This window comes from Scyliorhinus torazame, chromosome 12 (genome assembly GCF_047496885.1).
Source record: "Scyliorhinus torazame isolate Kashiwa2021f chromosome 12, sScyTor2.1, whole genome shotgun sequence".
Lineage (NCBI taxonomy): Eukaryota > Metazoa > Chordata > Chondrichthyes > Carcharhiniformes > Scyliorhinidae > Scyliorhinus > Scyliorhinus torazame.
The window spans coordinates 73725429-73742419 of NC_092718.1; the positions used below are offsets into that span (position 1 = coordinate 73725429).

The 16991-nt window shown below is 47.7% G+C and overlaps 1 protein-coding gene across 2 annotated transcripts in view; it reads left to right on the top strand.

The window, feature by feature from the left end:
• Positions 1-16991, top strand: part of LOC140386482 (TYRO protein tyrosine kinase-binding protein-like) — a 63820-nt gene that overhangs the window by 4605 nt on the left and 42224 nt on the right. For both annotated transcript variants that reach the window (XM_072468867.1, XM_072468868.1), the window contains exon 2: positions 14960-14980. In XM_072468867.1, coding sequence (XP_072324968.1) covers positions 14960-14980 — 21 coding nt within the window. The remainder of the gene's footprint in view (positions 1-14959; positions 14981-16991) is intronic.

The following is a 16991-nucleotide window of genomic DNA, read 5'->3' on the forward strand; positions in this document are numbered from 1 at the left end:
CTCGGGTTCGACGCTACTGCTAATCCTACTATAGCTACCCAGACTGACTAACCAGTTGATGCAATCCACGAGTTGGGTGTAATATTGAATCATCCCTGTGTCTGTACTCACTGACTGCCTCCCCTGGAAAGAGGCAGATCATGTGTGGTGTCCTTTATATATGGGTTGGTGTAATGCCCTCCTGTGGTGGTGTCACCTCCTTGTGTATCATGAATGTCCAACGGTCGTGTCCTATCTAACTGATCTATTTGTTGAGTGTGTGTGTGTGATGTCACTGGTGCTCCCTCTAGTTTCTAGCTAGCCTACATGCATTTACATTGATGCACATTACCACATCCCCCCTTTTTTATATGTTACATATTTTCTGTACACTTTGAGAAAATTGAACAAAGAACAGGTAGATAAGGTAAGGTATATACAAGTCATGGGAACAATGATTAAACAATAAGTCCAAATCATTCGTGTGAGTCCAAAAACCATCAATCATCATGGTCAAATGTCTCTCTTGGTTATGAACGCCATCAACGTCCCTGTGCCACAGGAACCAAGAAGTTGTCAAATCACTTCGCTGTCTGATTTGGAGTCCCTTTCTTTTTTCGATGTATGTGAAGATGCTGTCGGATGGCATCTTGTAGCTGATAAGGTGTTGATGTTGGAGAGGTACCATCAACAGTATCATTCGAGGTCATGGATGTGCCATATGTTGAAGTTGGATAAGACTGTACATACTGGTTCTGGCCACGTGCTGTGCAGGAAGGATGATCCTGCTGAGAAGCGTTGAAGCTTGTCGAATTGGAAACAGAGTTGCTGCTCGCATAAATACCTGGTGATGGTGTGAAACTAGAACCTTGCATCTGATAGGAATATGCTGTCTGGCGAGGCTGTGGTGCAGCAAATCCTGGGCAGTAACTAAGGCATCCAGTCTGTGGTGCAGATTGCGCTTGCGGTAGTCCTCCTTCGGTCTTGATTCCATTAGTGGGCAATCCGTAGTGCTGGCCTGTTTGAGAATATGCTGCATAGACTGCTGGCTGCTGCATGCCTGGATATTGGGTTTGTCCAGCATGAGCTGTCATTGGCTGCACTGCTGGTGTGGAAACAATGTGTGGATATAGCTGTGGTGAATATTGGTGTATTCCTCTTGGACTGTAGCCGCTGCTTATTATTACTGACCCAGTGTAATTGTTAAGTGATCCATCTCCTGTCGTTGTGGCATTTGCTGTCACCCTGAGCGTACCATCACTGAGGTTGCGGCACTCCCTGTCTGGAGTAAAGTCCGGCTTACGTGAATCAGAGTCGGCGTTTGGTTGCTCCCCATCTGGAGTCTGGTCTGTTTTTATTGAGTCAGTGTTGGTTTGTTGATGCTCCCCGTCCGGAGTCTTAGCAGGTTCACTGGAGTCAGCTGAGATTTCTTGAAGCTGCACGTCTGGAGTCGGAACATGCAGGAATGCATTGACTTGTGGAGAGGTTCGAGCGAATGAGAGTGGAAGTATCGTGGTGTCACCGGAGTCACCAGTGGTCTCACAGTGATCGCCGAGTGCCTCTGTACACACTAGCTGAGTTCTGTCACTTTGCACATCTTGCATGGGAAGTGGGATGCTGTCGTCACTCGTCTTACATACCGTGGGTAGATCCTCAGTAGCTGCTTGTGTTCACTTGAGTTGGTGAAATTGTCAGAGTCTTCATCTGGTGGTGCAAACAATGTGGGTGGACTGTCATTGTCTTGCTGTTGTCATAGATTATCATAGAATTTACAGTGCAGAAGGAGGCCATTCGGCCCATCGAGTCTGCACCGGCTCTTGGAAAGAGCACCCTACCCAAGGTCAACACCTCCACCCTATCCCCATAACCCAGTAACCCCACCCAACACTAAGGCCTTAATTTGGGCTTGGCCTCATCGTCGCTTTGTTCTTCACTGTAGCATGATAGACCATCATGGTCGTCCTGCTGTGCACTGGAGCGTGGTAGACTGTCACAGTCTTCTGGCTGTTTAGTTGAGCATGGCAGAATCGCATCGTCTGCCGCTAGTTGGTCAGAGGAGGTTGCTAGACCCTCATGGTATTGTTCCTGCAAGGACTGCGCGTCGGAGTCTTGCGTTGCTTCTATCGTGGTGGCTGTCCACGAGCTTGCTGTGGAGGCTTGTGACACTGGAGTCACGTCTTGTGTGTGCAAGGACTGCGGTGTGGAGTCTTGCGTGTCTTCTTTCATAGAGTCGGGAACCCTGAGCAGTACGTGGACCACGCTCTGTGTGGCAGCAGGCCGCTCTCTGTGGGCTTGTACCACTCTCTGTCTCTTGGTTTCAGGCTGCAGCATCATCCTGCACTCACGAGTTGGGACGTCATATCTGCTGGGCTGAAGATCCTCAAATCCGAAGAACGAATCCGCGTCTGCGTCGGATTCAATACGGGGGTCGCCAACGTGCAACACGTCTAGTTGCGGTTCGGATTGAGTACTGGGGTAGCCTCCCAAGGTGAAAGGTTTGTCTGTGTCGTTGTCTTCTAGGACCATATCATCACTGTTTGCGCCGGAGCTGGCATTGGGCTCGCGAGGTCCAGAGAAAATGTAAAGGTCGGTATCGAAGTATTCAAGGTCGGAATCATCGGTTTGGGCGTAGGTAACTGCTTGTTGCAGGGTTCTTCGGAGGTTAATTTCATTTCCGGGTTCAATTTGAGGCATTGTGCTGCTCCCATTGCTCCACCATTGGCAGCCGTGCCTTCAGCAGCATGGCGGGGCCTCGAGTTCTGGAATTCCCTCCCTAAACATTTCCATCTCTCTCTCTCTCTCGCTCCTCCCTTGAGGTGCTCTATAAAATCTTGACTGAACATTACCTTAATAGTCATGCTGAGACAGATGCGCAATCATTGTACTGTTGTTTAGACTGGAACGTATCTAGTTTCCGATCAGCAGCAAGGGGGGGGTTATCACTTTTGGTCAATAAATCTGTTCCCTTCAAGGTGGAGAATTGTGGGAAGGACAAGGCAGGTAGATACGCAATTATTAGGAGGCTTGTAAGCGGAGAATCTGTCTCAATAATGAATGTGTATGGCCTTCCAAGTCACTCCCCGGAGATGGTTATCAAAGTCTTCATGGACTTTTGTGGGTGGGGGAACTTTAATTGTCATTTGAATTCCTTGATGGGAAAGCTCCCAGTAATCGGAAATCCCCACCCCCACCCGCACCCTACAGGCAAGGGCGCTGACGTTAGTTTGTGAGGAGTTTGGATACCCAGACGTGCGGGGGTCTCTACATCCTAGAGATAAAGAGTTACAGTTTTCTCAGCCCCTCAGCAGGGGCACACTAGAATTGACTGTTCCTTTGCGCTGGGGCAATCCTACATTTGGTATTGTCCTACTCCATTGGCAGCATGGTTATCTCTGACCATGCTCCTGTCTTCCTTTCACTCGAGGACCTGATAATTGTAAAGCGATTTATTTGATGTCAATGTGGTTGATTCTGCGTTTCCATTAAAGTTTGTTTTAACATGCAGGATACCAATTGGTCAGAGTCATCACTCCTGGGGTGATGTACCTTTCTCTCACAGTTTCATAAACAGGAAAATTGCGTGGGGTTCTCATCTGTTTTCCTAACAGATGATGAGGTCTGGTCCAGTATACTAACACATATTGGGATTGGTCCAGTATACTAACACATATTGGGATTGGTCCAGTATACTAACACATATTGGGATCTGGTCCAGTATACTAACAAATGTTGGGATTTGGTCCAGTATACTAACAAATGTTGGGATCTGGTCCAGTATCCTAACACATATTGGGATTTGGTCCGGTATTCTAACAAATGTTGGGGTTTGGTCCGGGATCCTAACAAAAGTTGGGATTTGATCCGGGATCCTAACAAATGTTGGGGTCTGATCCGGGATCCTAACAAATGTTGGGGTGTTGTCCGGGATCCTAACAAAAGTTGGGATTTGGTCCGGGATCCTAACAAATGTTGGGGTCTGGTCCGGGATCCTAACAAAAGTTGGGATTTGGTCCGGGATCCTTACAAATGTTGGGGTCTGGTCCGGGATCCTAACAAATGTTGGGGTCTGGTCCGGGATCCTAACAAAGTTGGGATTTGGTCCGGGATCCTAACAAATGTTGGGGTCTGGTCCGGGATCCTAACAAAGTTGGGATTTGGTCCGGGATCCTAACAAATGTTGGAGTCTGGTCCAGTATCCTAATAAATGTTGGGATTTAGTCCAGGATCCTAATAAATGTTTAGGTCTGGTCCAGGATCCTAACAAAAGTTGGGATTTGGTCCGGGATCCTTACAAATGTTGGGGTCTGGTCCGGGATCCTAACAAATGTTGGGGTCTGGTCCGGGATCCTAACAAAGTTGGGATTTGGTCCGGGATCCTAACAAATGTTGGGGTCTGGTCCGGGATCCTAACAAAGTTGGGATTTGGTCCGGGATCCTAACAAATGTTGGAGTCTGGTCCAGTATCCTAATAAATGTTGGGATTTAGTCCAGGATCCTAATAAATGTTTAGGTCTGGTCCAGGATCCTAACAAATGTTGGGATCTGGTCTGTGATATGGACCAGGGCTTAGTGTATTATGAAGTTCACCTGACCTATAACCTTTATGATGAATTTGGCTAGGACGAGCATAAAAACCTTCACTTCAGGTGTGATTCATCAGACTTCCTAGGTGCTTTCATCAAAACAAGGTTTATTCTAAGTATGTAGTTAACATAAACATATATAAAAAACACAAGATTATCAATTACAAACATAAAGACAACACAACAGCTACACTAATCTATGTACATAACACTTAATGAATCCCCCCTTAACTGTTCCAATTCAATAACAAAATCCTATAAACCAAAATCTCTTTAAAGGGCGTGGCCCAGCGCGCTGTATTCTCACTTGAATGGGATTGGTCCTTTCCCTGAGATTCTGATCCAGTTCCAACCAGCAGATTCAAACTCCTTCCGGAAAGCAACACTATCTTTAAAGTTACCAAGGCAGTTTGACACACCCAATGTGCTTTTTCACTGGAGCAGCTTTTAAAATGAAAACACAAAAAACAGGGAAACATTTCTTTTTCCATCTGCAGTCCAAAGCAACAAAATCGAAACTGAAACCCAAACACTAAAAACCCCTCTAACCTGACATCACAGCCCAGCTCCAACCACAAATGACATCACTGAAGCCATGCTATAAGTCACATGGTAAGAGAACAAATCTTTTTTAAAGGGACACCCACATGGCAGTCTGGTGTCCCAACACATGTTGGTCTCTGGTCTGGGATCCTAACAAATGTTGGGGTCTAGTCCAGGATCCAAACAAATGTTGGGATCTGGTCTGGGATCCTAACAAATGTTGGGATCTGGTCCGGGATCCTAACAAATGTTGGGGCCTGGTCAAGTATTCTAACAAATGCTGGGGCCTGGTCTAGTATTCTTTTTTAAAATAAATTTATTGGAGATAGCGCAGGTGTCGAGTTCAACAACAAGGTGTGTGATAAATAATGTCAAGAAAAATTTTGCGTGACAAGGCATTCCGGATGTGGTCATGACCGATACTGGTCCTTGCGTTGACTGTTATGAATGGATGGAATTTGCGCGCCAGTATGATTTCCAACATGTTACTTCTAGCCCGCATTGCCCACAGTCGAATGGCAAGGCTGAAAAGGAAACCCATATTGTCAAATAACTCTGAAAGAAAGCACTCGACAGTCAAGATGATGCATATCTTGCGCTACTCAGCTATTGTTCGGCATCGCTAGTCAATGGCTTCTCGCCTGCTCAACTGCTAATGATCAGTCAGCTATGCGCGACTCTACCTCGTCTTCCTACAGAGCCCATGAACCGCTCATTAGCAAGACAATTGGCCTCTCACAAAAAGGCAGAAGGAGTTCTATGATAGGTCTGCCAAAAGACTTCAATCTCTGCAGCTGGAGGATACAGTGAGAGTAGAAGACTACAAAGAGAATGGATGGTTTAAACAGGCAAAGGTAGTGCAGCCAGCAGGTCCAAACTCATATCTGGTTATGACGGATGAATGTGCTGTTTTGAGATAGAATAGGAGAGCTCACATCAAAGTACGGCAACCGTTTGTGATGCGACCACCAGAGCAAGAATACAACAGTCATAGATTATCATAGAATTTACAGTGCAGAAGGAGGCCATTCAGCCCATCGAGTCCGCACCGGCTCTTGGAAAGAGCACCCTACCCAAAGTCAACACCTCCACCCTATCCCCATAACCCAGTAACCCCACCCAACACTAAGGGCAATTTTGGACACTAAGGGCAATTTTAGCATGGCCAATCCACCTAACCTGCACATCTTTGGACTGTGGGAGGAAACCAGAGCACCCAGAGGAAACCCACGCACACACAGGGAGGATGTGCAGACTCCGCACAGACAGTGACCCAAGCCGGAATCGAACCTGGGACCCTGGAGCTGTGAAGCAATTGTGCTATCCACAATGCTACCGTGCTGCCCATATCTGTCCTCAAACATCTCAGGAAAACACGAAACCAACACAAGGAGAGGTGGAACCAACACAGCAAGAGGTGGAACCGACACAACAAGAGGTGGAACCAACACAACAGGAGGAGGAAGCAACACAACAAGAGGATGATACACATATGAACAACATCAAAATCAAACACAAAATATTAAAGAGCCTGTGCCAGTTTAGCAAACACTAAGAAGATCCACAAGAATACGGCGCAAGCCAGAAAGACTGAATTTGTAACTGACTGAAGTAAAACAAAAGGTATTTGGACATGTATATATTTATGCATATCATGATGTAATGTCAAAAGTAATCTAATGCTTGTAAATATCTTTCTTTTCCAAAGGAAAGGGGATGTGATGATATGCATAATATACGTTTGTACATAATGTTGTGCACAACCTCTGACCACGAGATGTGATTGTAAACCCATATGATCTGGGAGTTGGGAGTTGGTCGTGCTGGGAGACAGACATGTTTTCAGTAGTTCCACAAGAGTTGTTTAGTGTTAGTTGTTTGTTAGCTAATTTATCCTAGTTATCTTTACACAGATGGTTCTACAATAAATTATTTTAAACTACATGTTCTGTAGAACCTCTTTCACCAGTACCGGCCAGTCTACAGAACATGACAGCAGCAGACAGCAGACACAGAGCAGGCTGAGATAACCAACAGGATATATTAACAAGCTGACCGAGGGAGCGAGGGAGACACTGCAGCCTCTGCTTTGCCGAGAGATTTCCTCATTTTCAATCGGAATTGCAGGAAGCTGATTCCAATTACCGACAGATTCAAATTCATTTCATCCTCCACTCTCCAGTCACTCGCTGCAACACAAAGATTTTAAACTTCTCAAACTTATTTTTAAAACCCATACATCCCTCCCTATCTCTGTAACTTCCTAAGCCCCAACAACACCTCCCTCTTTCCGTAACCGTCTCCAGACCCTACAATTCTCCCGATCTATGTAACCTCCTCCAGCCACTACAGCCATCCCCATCTCTGTCCTGGGAGTGTTGAATCGGGACACTGTAGAAGGAGCTATACTCTGAATCTGACACAATGCTGTACTTGTCCTGGGAGTGTTTGTTGGGGACAGTGTAGGGGGAGCTTTACTCTGTATCTAACTCCGTGTTGTACCTGCCCTGGGAGTGTTTGATGGGGACAGTGTACAGGGAGCTTAACTCTGTATCTAACTCCGTGTTGTACCTGCCCTGGGAGTGTTTGATGGAGACAGTGGAGACGGAGCTTTACTCTGTATCTAACCCCGCACTGTACCTGTCCTGGGGGTGTTTGATGGAGACAGTGTAGACGGAGCTTTACTCTGTATCTAACCCCACGCTGTACCTGTCCTGGGAGTGTTTGATGGGGACAGTGCAGAGGGAGCTTTATTCTGTATCTAGCCCTATGCTATACCTGTGCTGGGAGTGTTTGATGGGGCATTGTAGACCTTTACTCTGTATCTAACCCTGTGCTGTACCTGTCCTGGGAGTGTTTGATTGGGACAGTGTTGAGAGATTTCCTCTGTGTCTAACCCCATGCTGTACCTGAGTGTTTGATGGGGACAGTGTAGAGGAAGCTTTACTCTGTATCTAACTGTCCTGGGAGTGTTTGATGGGGGCAGTGTAGAGGAAGCTTTACTCTGTATCTAACCCCGTGCTGTATCTGTCCTGGGAGTGTTTGATGGGGACAGTGTAGAGGAAGGTTTATTCTGTATCTAACCCCGTGCTGTACCTATCCTTGGAGTGTTTGATGGGACAGTGTAGAGGGACCTTTACTCTGTATCGAACCCCGTGTTGTACCTGTCCTGGGAGTGTTTGATGGGAACAGTGCAGAGGGATCGTTACTCTGTATCTACCCTGTGCAGTTCCTGTTCTGGGAGTGTTTGATGGGGGCAGTGTAGAGGGAACTTTACTCTGTATCTAACCCCGTGTTGTATCTGTCCTGGGAGTGTTTGATGGGGACAGTGCAGAGGGATCTTTACTCTGTATCTAGCCCTGTGCAGTTCCTATTCTGGGAGTGTTTGATGGGGCATTGTAGACCTTTACTCTGTATCTAACCCTGTGCTGTACCTGTCCTGGGAGTGTTTGATGGGGACAGTGTTGAGAGATTTCCTCTGTGTCTAACCCCATGCTGTACCTGTCCTGGGAGTGTTTGATGGGTACAGTGTAGAGGAAGCTTTACTCTGTATCTAACCCCGTGCTGTACCTGTCCTGGGGGTGTTTGATGGGGGCAGTATAGAGAAGGAACTTTACTCTGTATCTAACCCCGTGTTGTACCTATCCTTGGAGTGTTTGATGGGACAGTGTAGAGGGACCTTTACTCTGTATCTAACCCCGTGTTGTACCTGTCCTGGGAGTGTTTGATGGGAACAGTGCAGAGGGATCGTTACTCTGTATCTACCCTGTGCAGTTCCTGTTCTGGGAGTGTTTGATGGGGGCAGTGTAGAGGGAACTTTACTCTGTATCTAACCCCGTGTTGTATCTGTCCTGGGAGTGTTTGATGGGGACAGTGCAGAGGGATCTTTACTCTGTATCTAGCCCTGTGCAGTTCCTATTCTGGGAGTGTTTGATGGGGCATTGTAGACCTTTACTCTGTATCTAACCCTGTGCTGTACCTGTCCTGGGAGTGTTTGATGGGGACAGTGTTGAGAGATTTCCTCTGTGTCTAACCCCATGCTGTACCTGTCCTGGGAGTGTTTGATGGGTACAGTGTAGAGGAAGCTTTACTCTGTATCTAACCCCGTGCTGTACCTGTCCTGGGGGTGTTTGATGGGGGCAGTATAGAGAAGGAACTTTACTCTGTATCTAACCCCGTGTTGTACCTATCCTTGGAGTGTTTGATGGGACAGTGTAGAGGGACCTTTACTCTGTATCTAACCCCGTGTTGTACCTGTCCTGGGAGTGTTTGATGGGAACAGTGCAGAGGGATCGTTACTCTGTATCTACCCTGTGCAGTTCCTGTTCTGGGAGTGTTTGATGGGGGCAGTGTAGATGAGGGAGGCAGACCCTTCAAATGGGAGCCAGGACGTTTTGGGGGTGGATGTCAGGAAGTGCTTTCTCACAGAAAGGGGATGAGGAAATCTGGAACGTTCTCTCCCAAAATAAGCTGTCGAGATGTTAGGGGATAATAGGAAATTTCCAAATTGAGTGATAGGTTTCTGAGGACAAACTTACCTGGACTTGATAGGTTATGTCTGTCCTGTGGTGATGTGCATCACTGTAAATACATGTAAGCTAGACAGACACTAGAGGGAGCACCAGAAACATCACACACAAACGCACACTCAGCCAATAGCTAAGTTAGGTGGGAGGCGACCAATGGACATTCCCGATACACAAGGAGGTGAGATGACCACAGGGGGGCATGACACCAACCCATACATAAAGGACACCACACACATGATCAGCCCCCTTCGGCCAGTGGAGACAGTCAGTGAGGAGAGGCACAGGGTTGATTCATTATCACACCCAACACGTGGAAGACAGCAGCTGGTTAGTCAGTTTAGGTAGCTACAATAGGATTAGCAGTAGTGTCGAACTCAAGTTATAAAAGTGTACATAGTGTAAATAAATGAGTTGAAGTTATTTACACGTCTCGACCTTCCTTGACAAATGCAACACAAGGAAGCCGCTTATGTTACAAAGGAAACATAACAAAACATGGTACCAGTAGTGAACTGCTTAAATCCAGATAGCCATACCTCAGCGTACAGTGACAACCAGCAATACCCAGGCAAGATGTACGGGCTCCCGATTCCGCAGCCGCTCCAGTGCCACGGCGATCTCCGCGAGAACTGGCAGCGATTCCGGCAAACGTTTGAACTCTTCCTGGTGGCAGCCGAACTTAAAGACCTGGCCGATGATGAAAAAATACAGTTTCTCCTCACCATCGCCGGTGCAAGAGCAGAAGAAATCTTTTAAAAATTCAAGTTCTCCAAGGGGCAAAACAGGTACGATTTCCAGGCAGTCCTGGACAAACTCGCCAAATACTGTGAGGAAAACACACTCCAATCGACAAGGAAAGGTAAGAGAAGTGCCAGTACTCACCTCGAGGCCGAGGGCCCGGGCCAGAGAGCGATTTGGGTCGAGGTCGGCGGCCATCTTGCTAAAGGGATTACACTAGCGCAGTTGTGCGAGAAGTACGCAGAACCGGAAGGTTCGTTCGCGCATGCGCGAGACGCCGTGCATGCGCAATCAAGAAAACGGCCATCGGTAAAGGAACATCGATCTGCGCATGCGCAATCGCTTCCTACGTGCTATGTCACGCGCGTCATGACGTCAGAGGCCCCAGACCGCACCAATTTAAAGGGGAAACGTCCCAAATCAAAGAAAAAATCTTTTAAAGCTGTAAAACAACCTTCCTTCACCTGGAATGACAGCACAATGCTTCAAATTGAACCAGGAAATGAATTTAACCTCCGAAGAACCCTGCAACAAGCAGTTACCTACGCACAAACCGATGATACCGACCTTTACATTTTTTCTGGACCTCGCGAGCCCAATGACAGCTCCATGGTCCTAGACGACTACGACTCGGACGGACCTTTCGTGTTGCACATTGGCGACCCCCACATTGAATCCGACGCAGATGCGGATTCATTTTTCGGATCTGAGGATCTTCAACCCAGCAGATATGACGTCCCAACTCATCAGTGCAGGATGATGCTGCAGCCTGAAATTAAGAGACAGAAAGCGGTACAAGCCCACAGAGAGCGGCCTGCTGCCACACAGAGCGTGGTCCACGCCCTGCTCAGGGTTCCCGACTCTACGAAAGAAGAAATGCAAGACTCCACACCGCAGTCCTTGTAGGAACAAGACGTGACTCCAGTGTCACAAGACTCCACAGCGAGCTCGTGGACAGACTCCACGATAGAAGGAACGCAAGACTCCAGAGCGCAGTCCTTGCACGAACAAGGAGTGACTCCAGAGTCACAAGCCTCCACAGCGAGCTCGTGGACAGACTCCACGATAGAAGGAACGCAAGACTCCAGAGCGCAGTCCTTGCACGAACAAGAAGTGACTCCAGAGTCACAAGCCTCCACAGCAAGCTCGTGGACAGACTCCATGATAGAAGGAACGCAAGACTCCAGAGCGCAGTCCTTGCACGAACAAGAAGTGACTCCAGAGTCACAAGCCTCCACAGCGAGCTCGTGGACAGACTCCACGATAGAAGGAACGCAAGACTCCAGAGCGCAGTCCTTGCACGAACAAGAAGTGACTCCAGTGTCACAAGCCTCCACAGAGAGCTCGTGGACAGCCTCCACGATAGAAGCAACGCAAGACTCCAATGCGCAGTCCTTGCAGGAACAAGACCATGAGGGTCTAGCAACCTCCTCTGACCAACTAGCGGCAGACGATGCAAGTCTACCATGCTCACGTAAACAGCAAGAAGGCTATCACAGTCTACCACGCTCCACTGCACAGCAGGACGACCATGACGGTCTATCATGCTACAATGAAGGGCACAGCGCTGATGACTGTTCAAGCCAAAGGAATCGCCTCTTCCAAGCCCGAAGAAAAAAGGATTATGCGCTGATCTTCAGGATCATTCTAGCCGAAGAGATATTAATAATGCTGCACAGTCACAGAAGGATGCTGAGGATTTGCTAAAGAAATTACTTGTATGTCTAACTTGCAAGGAGCAGACTGAAAATTGCCATTGCTTTCGTACGGATCGAAAAAATGGACAAGACATTGATCCTCATTTAATGGAAATAACACAACCTGAATCATATCTACAGCAGGGACAACTGTCTCCCTTCAACACAAAACCGCAAAGTCCCAACTTCAGAGACCCGCAGTTAGTCAGTAGTGACTCTTCAACCCCTGATGGGAATATTAATCGCATTGAACCTCTGCACACTCCACTGATAAATGAGCAGAACTTTGGAGCAAGAATCCTGAGGACACCGACATCGAGTAGCCAGATAAAGCACTTAAAACCCGCAGCAGTTTCAAGTGAACCAATTGTGCTTTCCAGTGATGGTGAAGATGCAGATAAGGTCGACCCGATTATCCATTGTACCACATTAACTCCAGAGATTAAGCATTTATGTCTGGGGAGTAGAATGTGGGCAATTGAGAACAGTAAAAGAGAGACTGTGACTGTGCCAGTCCCCGCAAAATCAGAGCCAGAGACGATGAAGGCATGTACATTAGAAAAGTATATGAAGTAACTGAGAAGAAAATTGAAACGGACTGTTCTTTAGAAACTAGTACAATGACGAAAGAAACATTGGATCTAACATTTGATGCCCTACATATGGGAGAAATTGAGGGAAATGAACAAGGTTCTGTAATGTCTGGGGGAAGATTTAAAATTCCAAAGAAGAAAAGCCCAAATGAAGGACAACGGCAAGACAATGACAGTCCACCCACATTGTTTGCACCAACAGATGAAAACTCTGACAATTTACCCAACCCTAGTAAACAGCAAGCAGCTACTGAGGATCTACCCACGGGATGTGAAACGAGTGACGACAGAATCCCACTTCCCATGCAAAAGGTGCAAAGTGACAGACCTCAGCTAGTGCGTACAGAGGCACTCGACGATCACGGTGAGACCACTGGTGACTCCGGTGACACCACACTACTTCCATCCTCAATTGCTCAAACCTCTCCACTAGTCAATGCATTCCTGCATGTTCCGACTCCAGACGTGCAGCTTCAAGAAATCTCAGCTGACTCCAGTGAACCTGCTAAGACTCCGGACGGGGAGCATCAATAAAAAACAGACCAGACTCCAGATGGGGAGCAACCAAACGCCGACTCTGATTCACGTAAGCCAGACTTTACTCCAGACAGGCAGTGTCGCAACCTCAGTGATGGCACGCTCAGGGTGACAGCAGATGCCACAACGACAGGAGATGGATCACATGACAATCACACTGGGTCAGCAATAACAAGCAGCAGCTACAGTCCAAGAGGAATACACCAATTTTCACCACAGCTCTGACCGCACATTTGTTCCACACCGACAGTGCGGCCAATGACAGCTCATGCTGGACAAACCCAGTATTCAGGCATGCAGCAGCCAGCAGTCTATGCAGCATATTCTCAAACAGGCCAGCACTACGGATTGCCCACTAATGGAATCAAGACCGAAGGAGGACTACCGCCAGCGCAATCTGCACTACGGACTGGATGCCTTAGTTACAGCCCAGGATTTGCTGCACCACAGCCTGGCCAGACAGCATATTCCTATCAGATGCAAGGTTCTAGTTTCACACCATCACCAGACATTGATGCGAGCAGCAATTCTGTCTCCAAATTGACATGCTTCAACGCTTCTCAGCAGAATCACCCTTCCAGCACAGCATGTGGCCAGAACCAGCATGCACAGTCTCATCCGACTTCAACATCTGGCACATCCATGACCTCGAATGATACTGTTGATGGTACCTCTTCAATGTCAACGACCTATCAGCTACAAGATGCCATCCGACAGCACCACCACAAACACAAAAAGAAAAAGACTCCAAAGCAGACAGCGCAGTGATTCGACCACTTCTTGGTTCCTGTTGATGGCGTTCATAACCAAGAGAGACATTTGACCATGATGATTGATGGTTTATGGACTCACATGAGTGATTTGGACTTATTGTTTAATCACCGTTCCCATGACTTGTATATACCTTAACGTATCTACCTGTTCTTTGTTCAGTTTTTCTTCAAGTGTACAGAAAATATGAACATATAAAAAGGGGAGGATGTGGTGATGTGCATCACTGTAAATACATGTAAGCTAGACAAACACTAGAGGGAGCACCAGAAACATCACACACACACACTCAACCAATAGATAAGTTAGGTGGGAGGCGACCAATGGACATTCACGATACACAAGGAGGTGACACGACCACAGGGGGGCATTACACCAACCCATACATAAAGGACACCACACACATGATCAGCTCCTTCGGCCAGTGGAGACAGTCAGTGAGGAGAGGCACAGGGTTGATTCATTATCACACCCACCACGTGGAAGACAGCAGCTGGTTAGTCAGTTTAGCTAACTACAATAGGATTAGCAGTAGTGTCGAACTCAAGTTATAAAAGTGTACATAGTGTAAATAAATGAGTTGACGTTATTTACACGTCTCGACCTTCCTTGACAAATGCAACACAAGGAAACCGCTTATGTTACATGGAAACATAACAAAACATGTCCCTCTCTCCAAAGAAACATCCGGACTCGCTGAGATTATCCATTATCTATTTTTGAGCTTCAATCTCGGCTGAATTTTGCTTTTTGTGTTAAATTTTTTGTTGGGTTAGGGATTAAGAGTTACAGAAGCAAGGCGGGTCGAAGGAGCTAAGATCAAATAAAACACAATCCAATTGAATGGTGGGGCAGGCTGAATGGGTCTCCTCCTGTTCCCGCGTAACAGGCTCAAGGGGGGCAGAATCGGCCTCCTTCTTCTCCTGTGTCAGTCTATGTCTCTATCTGATGAATTTGTTATTAATTCATGTTCTTTGATTGTCTCACAGGTGCAGCGAATGGACAGAACGGTGAGTGTCGATATTACTGTTATCAACCCTTTATCATTGGGAATGGCTCACAGCCTGGTCTCTTTTACACTGCCTTCTCTGATCAGGAGCTGGTCATTTGGCCCATCTGCCCCACGCTGGTGTTTCTGCTCCACATCACCCTGCTTCCACGAACCTCCCCGACTCCCCCCATCACTTCACCACCACCACCCCCGAACCCCCATCACATCAGTGATAATCCTCAGGGGGTCCACGGGGGATAACAAATCGATTTCCCCGTGGAGCTCATGGACACAGGTTCCTGCTGGCGGACCCACCCACCTGAGACTTGTTAGTGAGCCCTTTAAGTGTTGCCTCCAGAGCGGGAATCCCAGCCCCGGACATTAGTGTTGTATGCTGAAATGGTGGGTTTATCCTTTGTGCTAAAATAAGCATGTCCAGCCTTCTTCGTGTGCCCCAGATTACTACCATTTCCTTGTATTTCCCTCTCCCTCATGTATTTAGACATTTTCCTTCTTAAATACGCCAACACGATTCACCTTAACCACTCCCTGAGGGAGCAAGTCCCACATTTCCCCACTCCCTGCGGAGTGAGTCCCACATTCTCCCGACTCCCTGAGGAAGCAAGTCCCACATTCTCACCACTCCCGGTGGGAGTGAGTCCCAAATTCTCCCGACTCCCTGAGGGAGCAAGTCCCACATTCTCCCCACTCCCTGTGGGAGAGAGTCCCACGTTCGACCCACTCCCTGAAGGAGCAAGTCCTATGTTCTCCCCATCCCACATTGTCCTCATCCCTATGGGAGTGAGTACCACATTCTCCCCACTCCCTTTGGGAGCGGGTCCCATGTTGTCCACACTTCCTGAGGGAGCAAGTCCCACATTGTCCCCACTCCCTGAGGGAGCAAGTCCCACATTCTCCCCACTTCAAGCTCGATTCCCAGCTTGGGTCACTGTCTGTGCAGAGTCTGCATGTTCTCCCTGTGTCTGCGTGGGTTTCCTCCGGGTGCTTCAGTTTCCTCCCACATGTCCCAAAAGACATGCTGCTAGATGAATTGCTCATTCTGAATTCCCCCTCGGTGTACCCGAACAGGCGCCTTAGTGTGGCGACGAGGGGATTTTCACATTAGCTTCATTGCAGTATTAATGTAAGCCTACTTGTGACACTAATAAAGATCATCCCTATGGGAGTGTGTCGCACATTCTTCCCACTCTCTGTGGGAATGAATCCCACATTCTCCCCACTCCCTGTGGAAGCAAGTTCCACGTTCACCGCGCTTCAAAGGCTATGGGCCCTGACAATATTCCAACAATAGTACTGAAGACTTCTGCTCCAGACCTTGCTGCGCCCTGAACCAACCTGTTCCAGTACAACTACAACATTGGCATTCCCCCGGCAATGTGCAAAATTGCCCAGGTGTATCCTGTACACAAAAACAGGACAAATCCAGCCTTGGTTCAAACATGGTTAAAAGAGCTGAATGCCAGAGGTAAGAGTGACTGCCCTTGACATAAAAACAACATTTGACTGTGCATGGCATTAAGGAGCCCCAACAACATTGGAGTCAATGGGAATCGGGGGAAAACTCTCCACTGGTTGGAGTCAAACCTGGCACAAAGGAAGAGGGTTGTGGTGGTTTGAGGTCAATCATCTCAGCTGTGGAACATCACTTCAGGAGTTCCTCAGGGTAGTGTCCTTGGCCCAACCACCTTCAGCTGCTTCATCAATACCCTTCCTTCCAACATAAGGTCAGATGTGGGGATGTTCGTTGATGACTGCACAATGTTCAGCACCATTCGCGACTCCTCAGACACTGAATCTGTCCATGTCCAAATGCAGCAAGACCTGGACAATATCCTTTTTAAAAAATTCATTCACGGGATGTGGGCGTCACTGGTTAAGCCCTAGTTGCCCTTCAGAAGGTGGTGGTGAGTTGCCTTCTTGAACCACTGCTTTCTTTCGGGTGTCAGTACACCCACTGTGCTGTTAGGGAGGGAGTTCCAGAATTTTGGCCCAGTGACAGCGAAGGAACG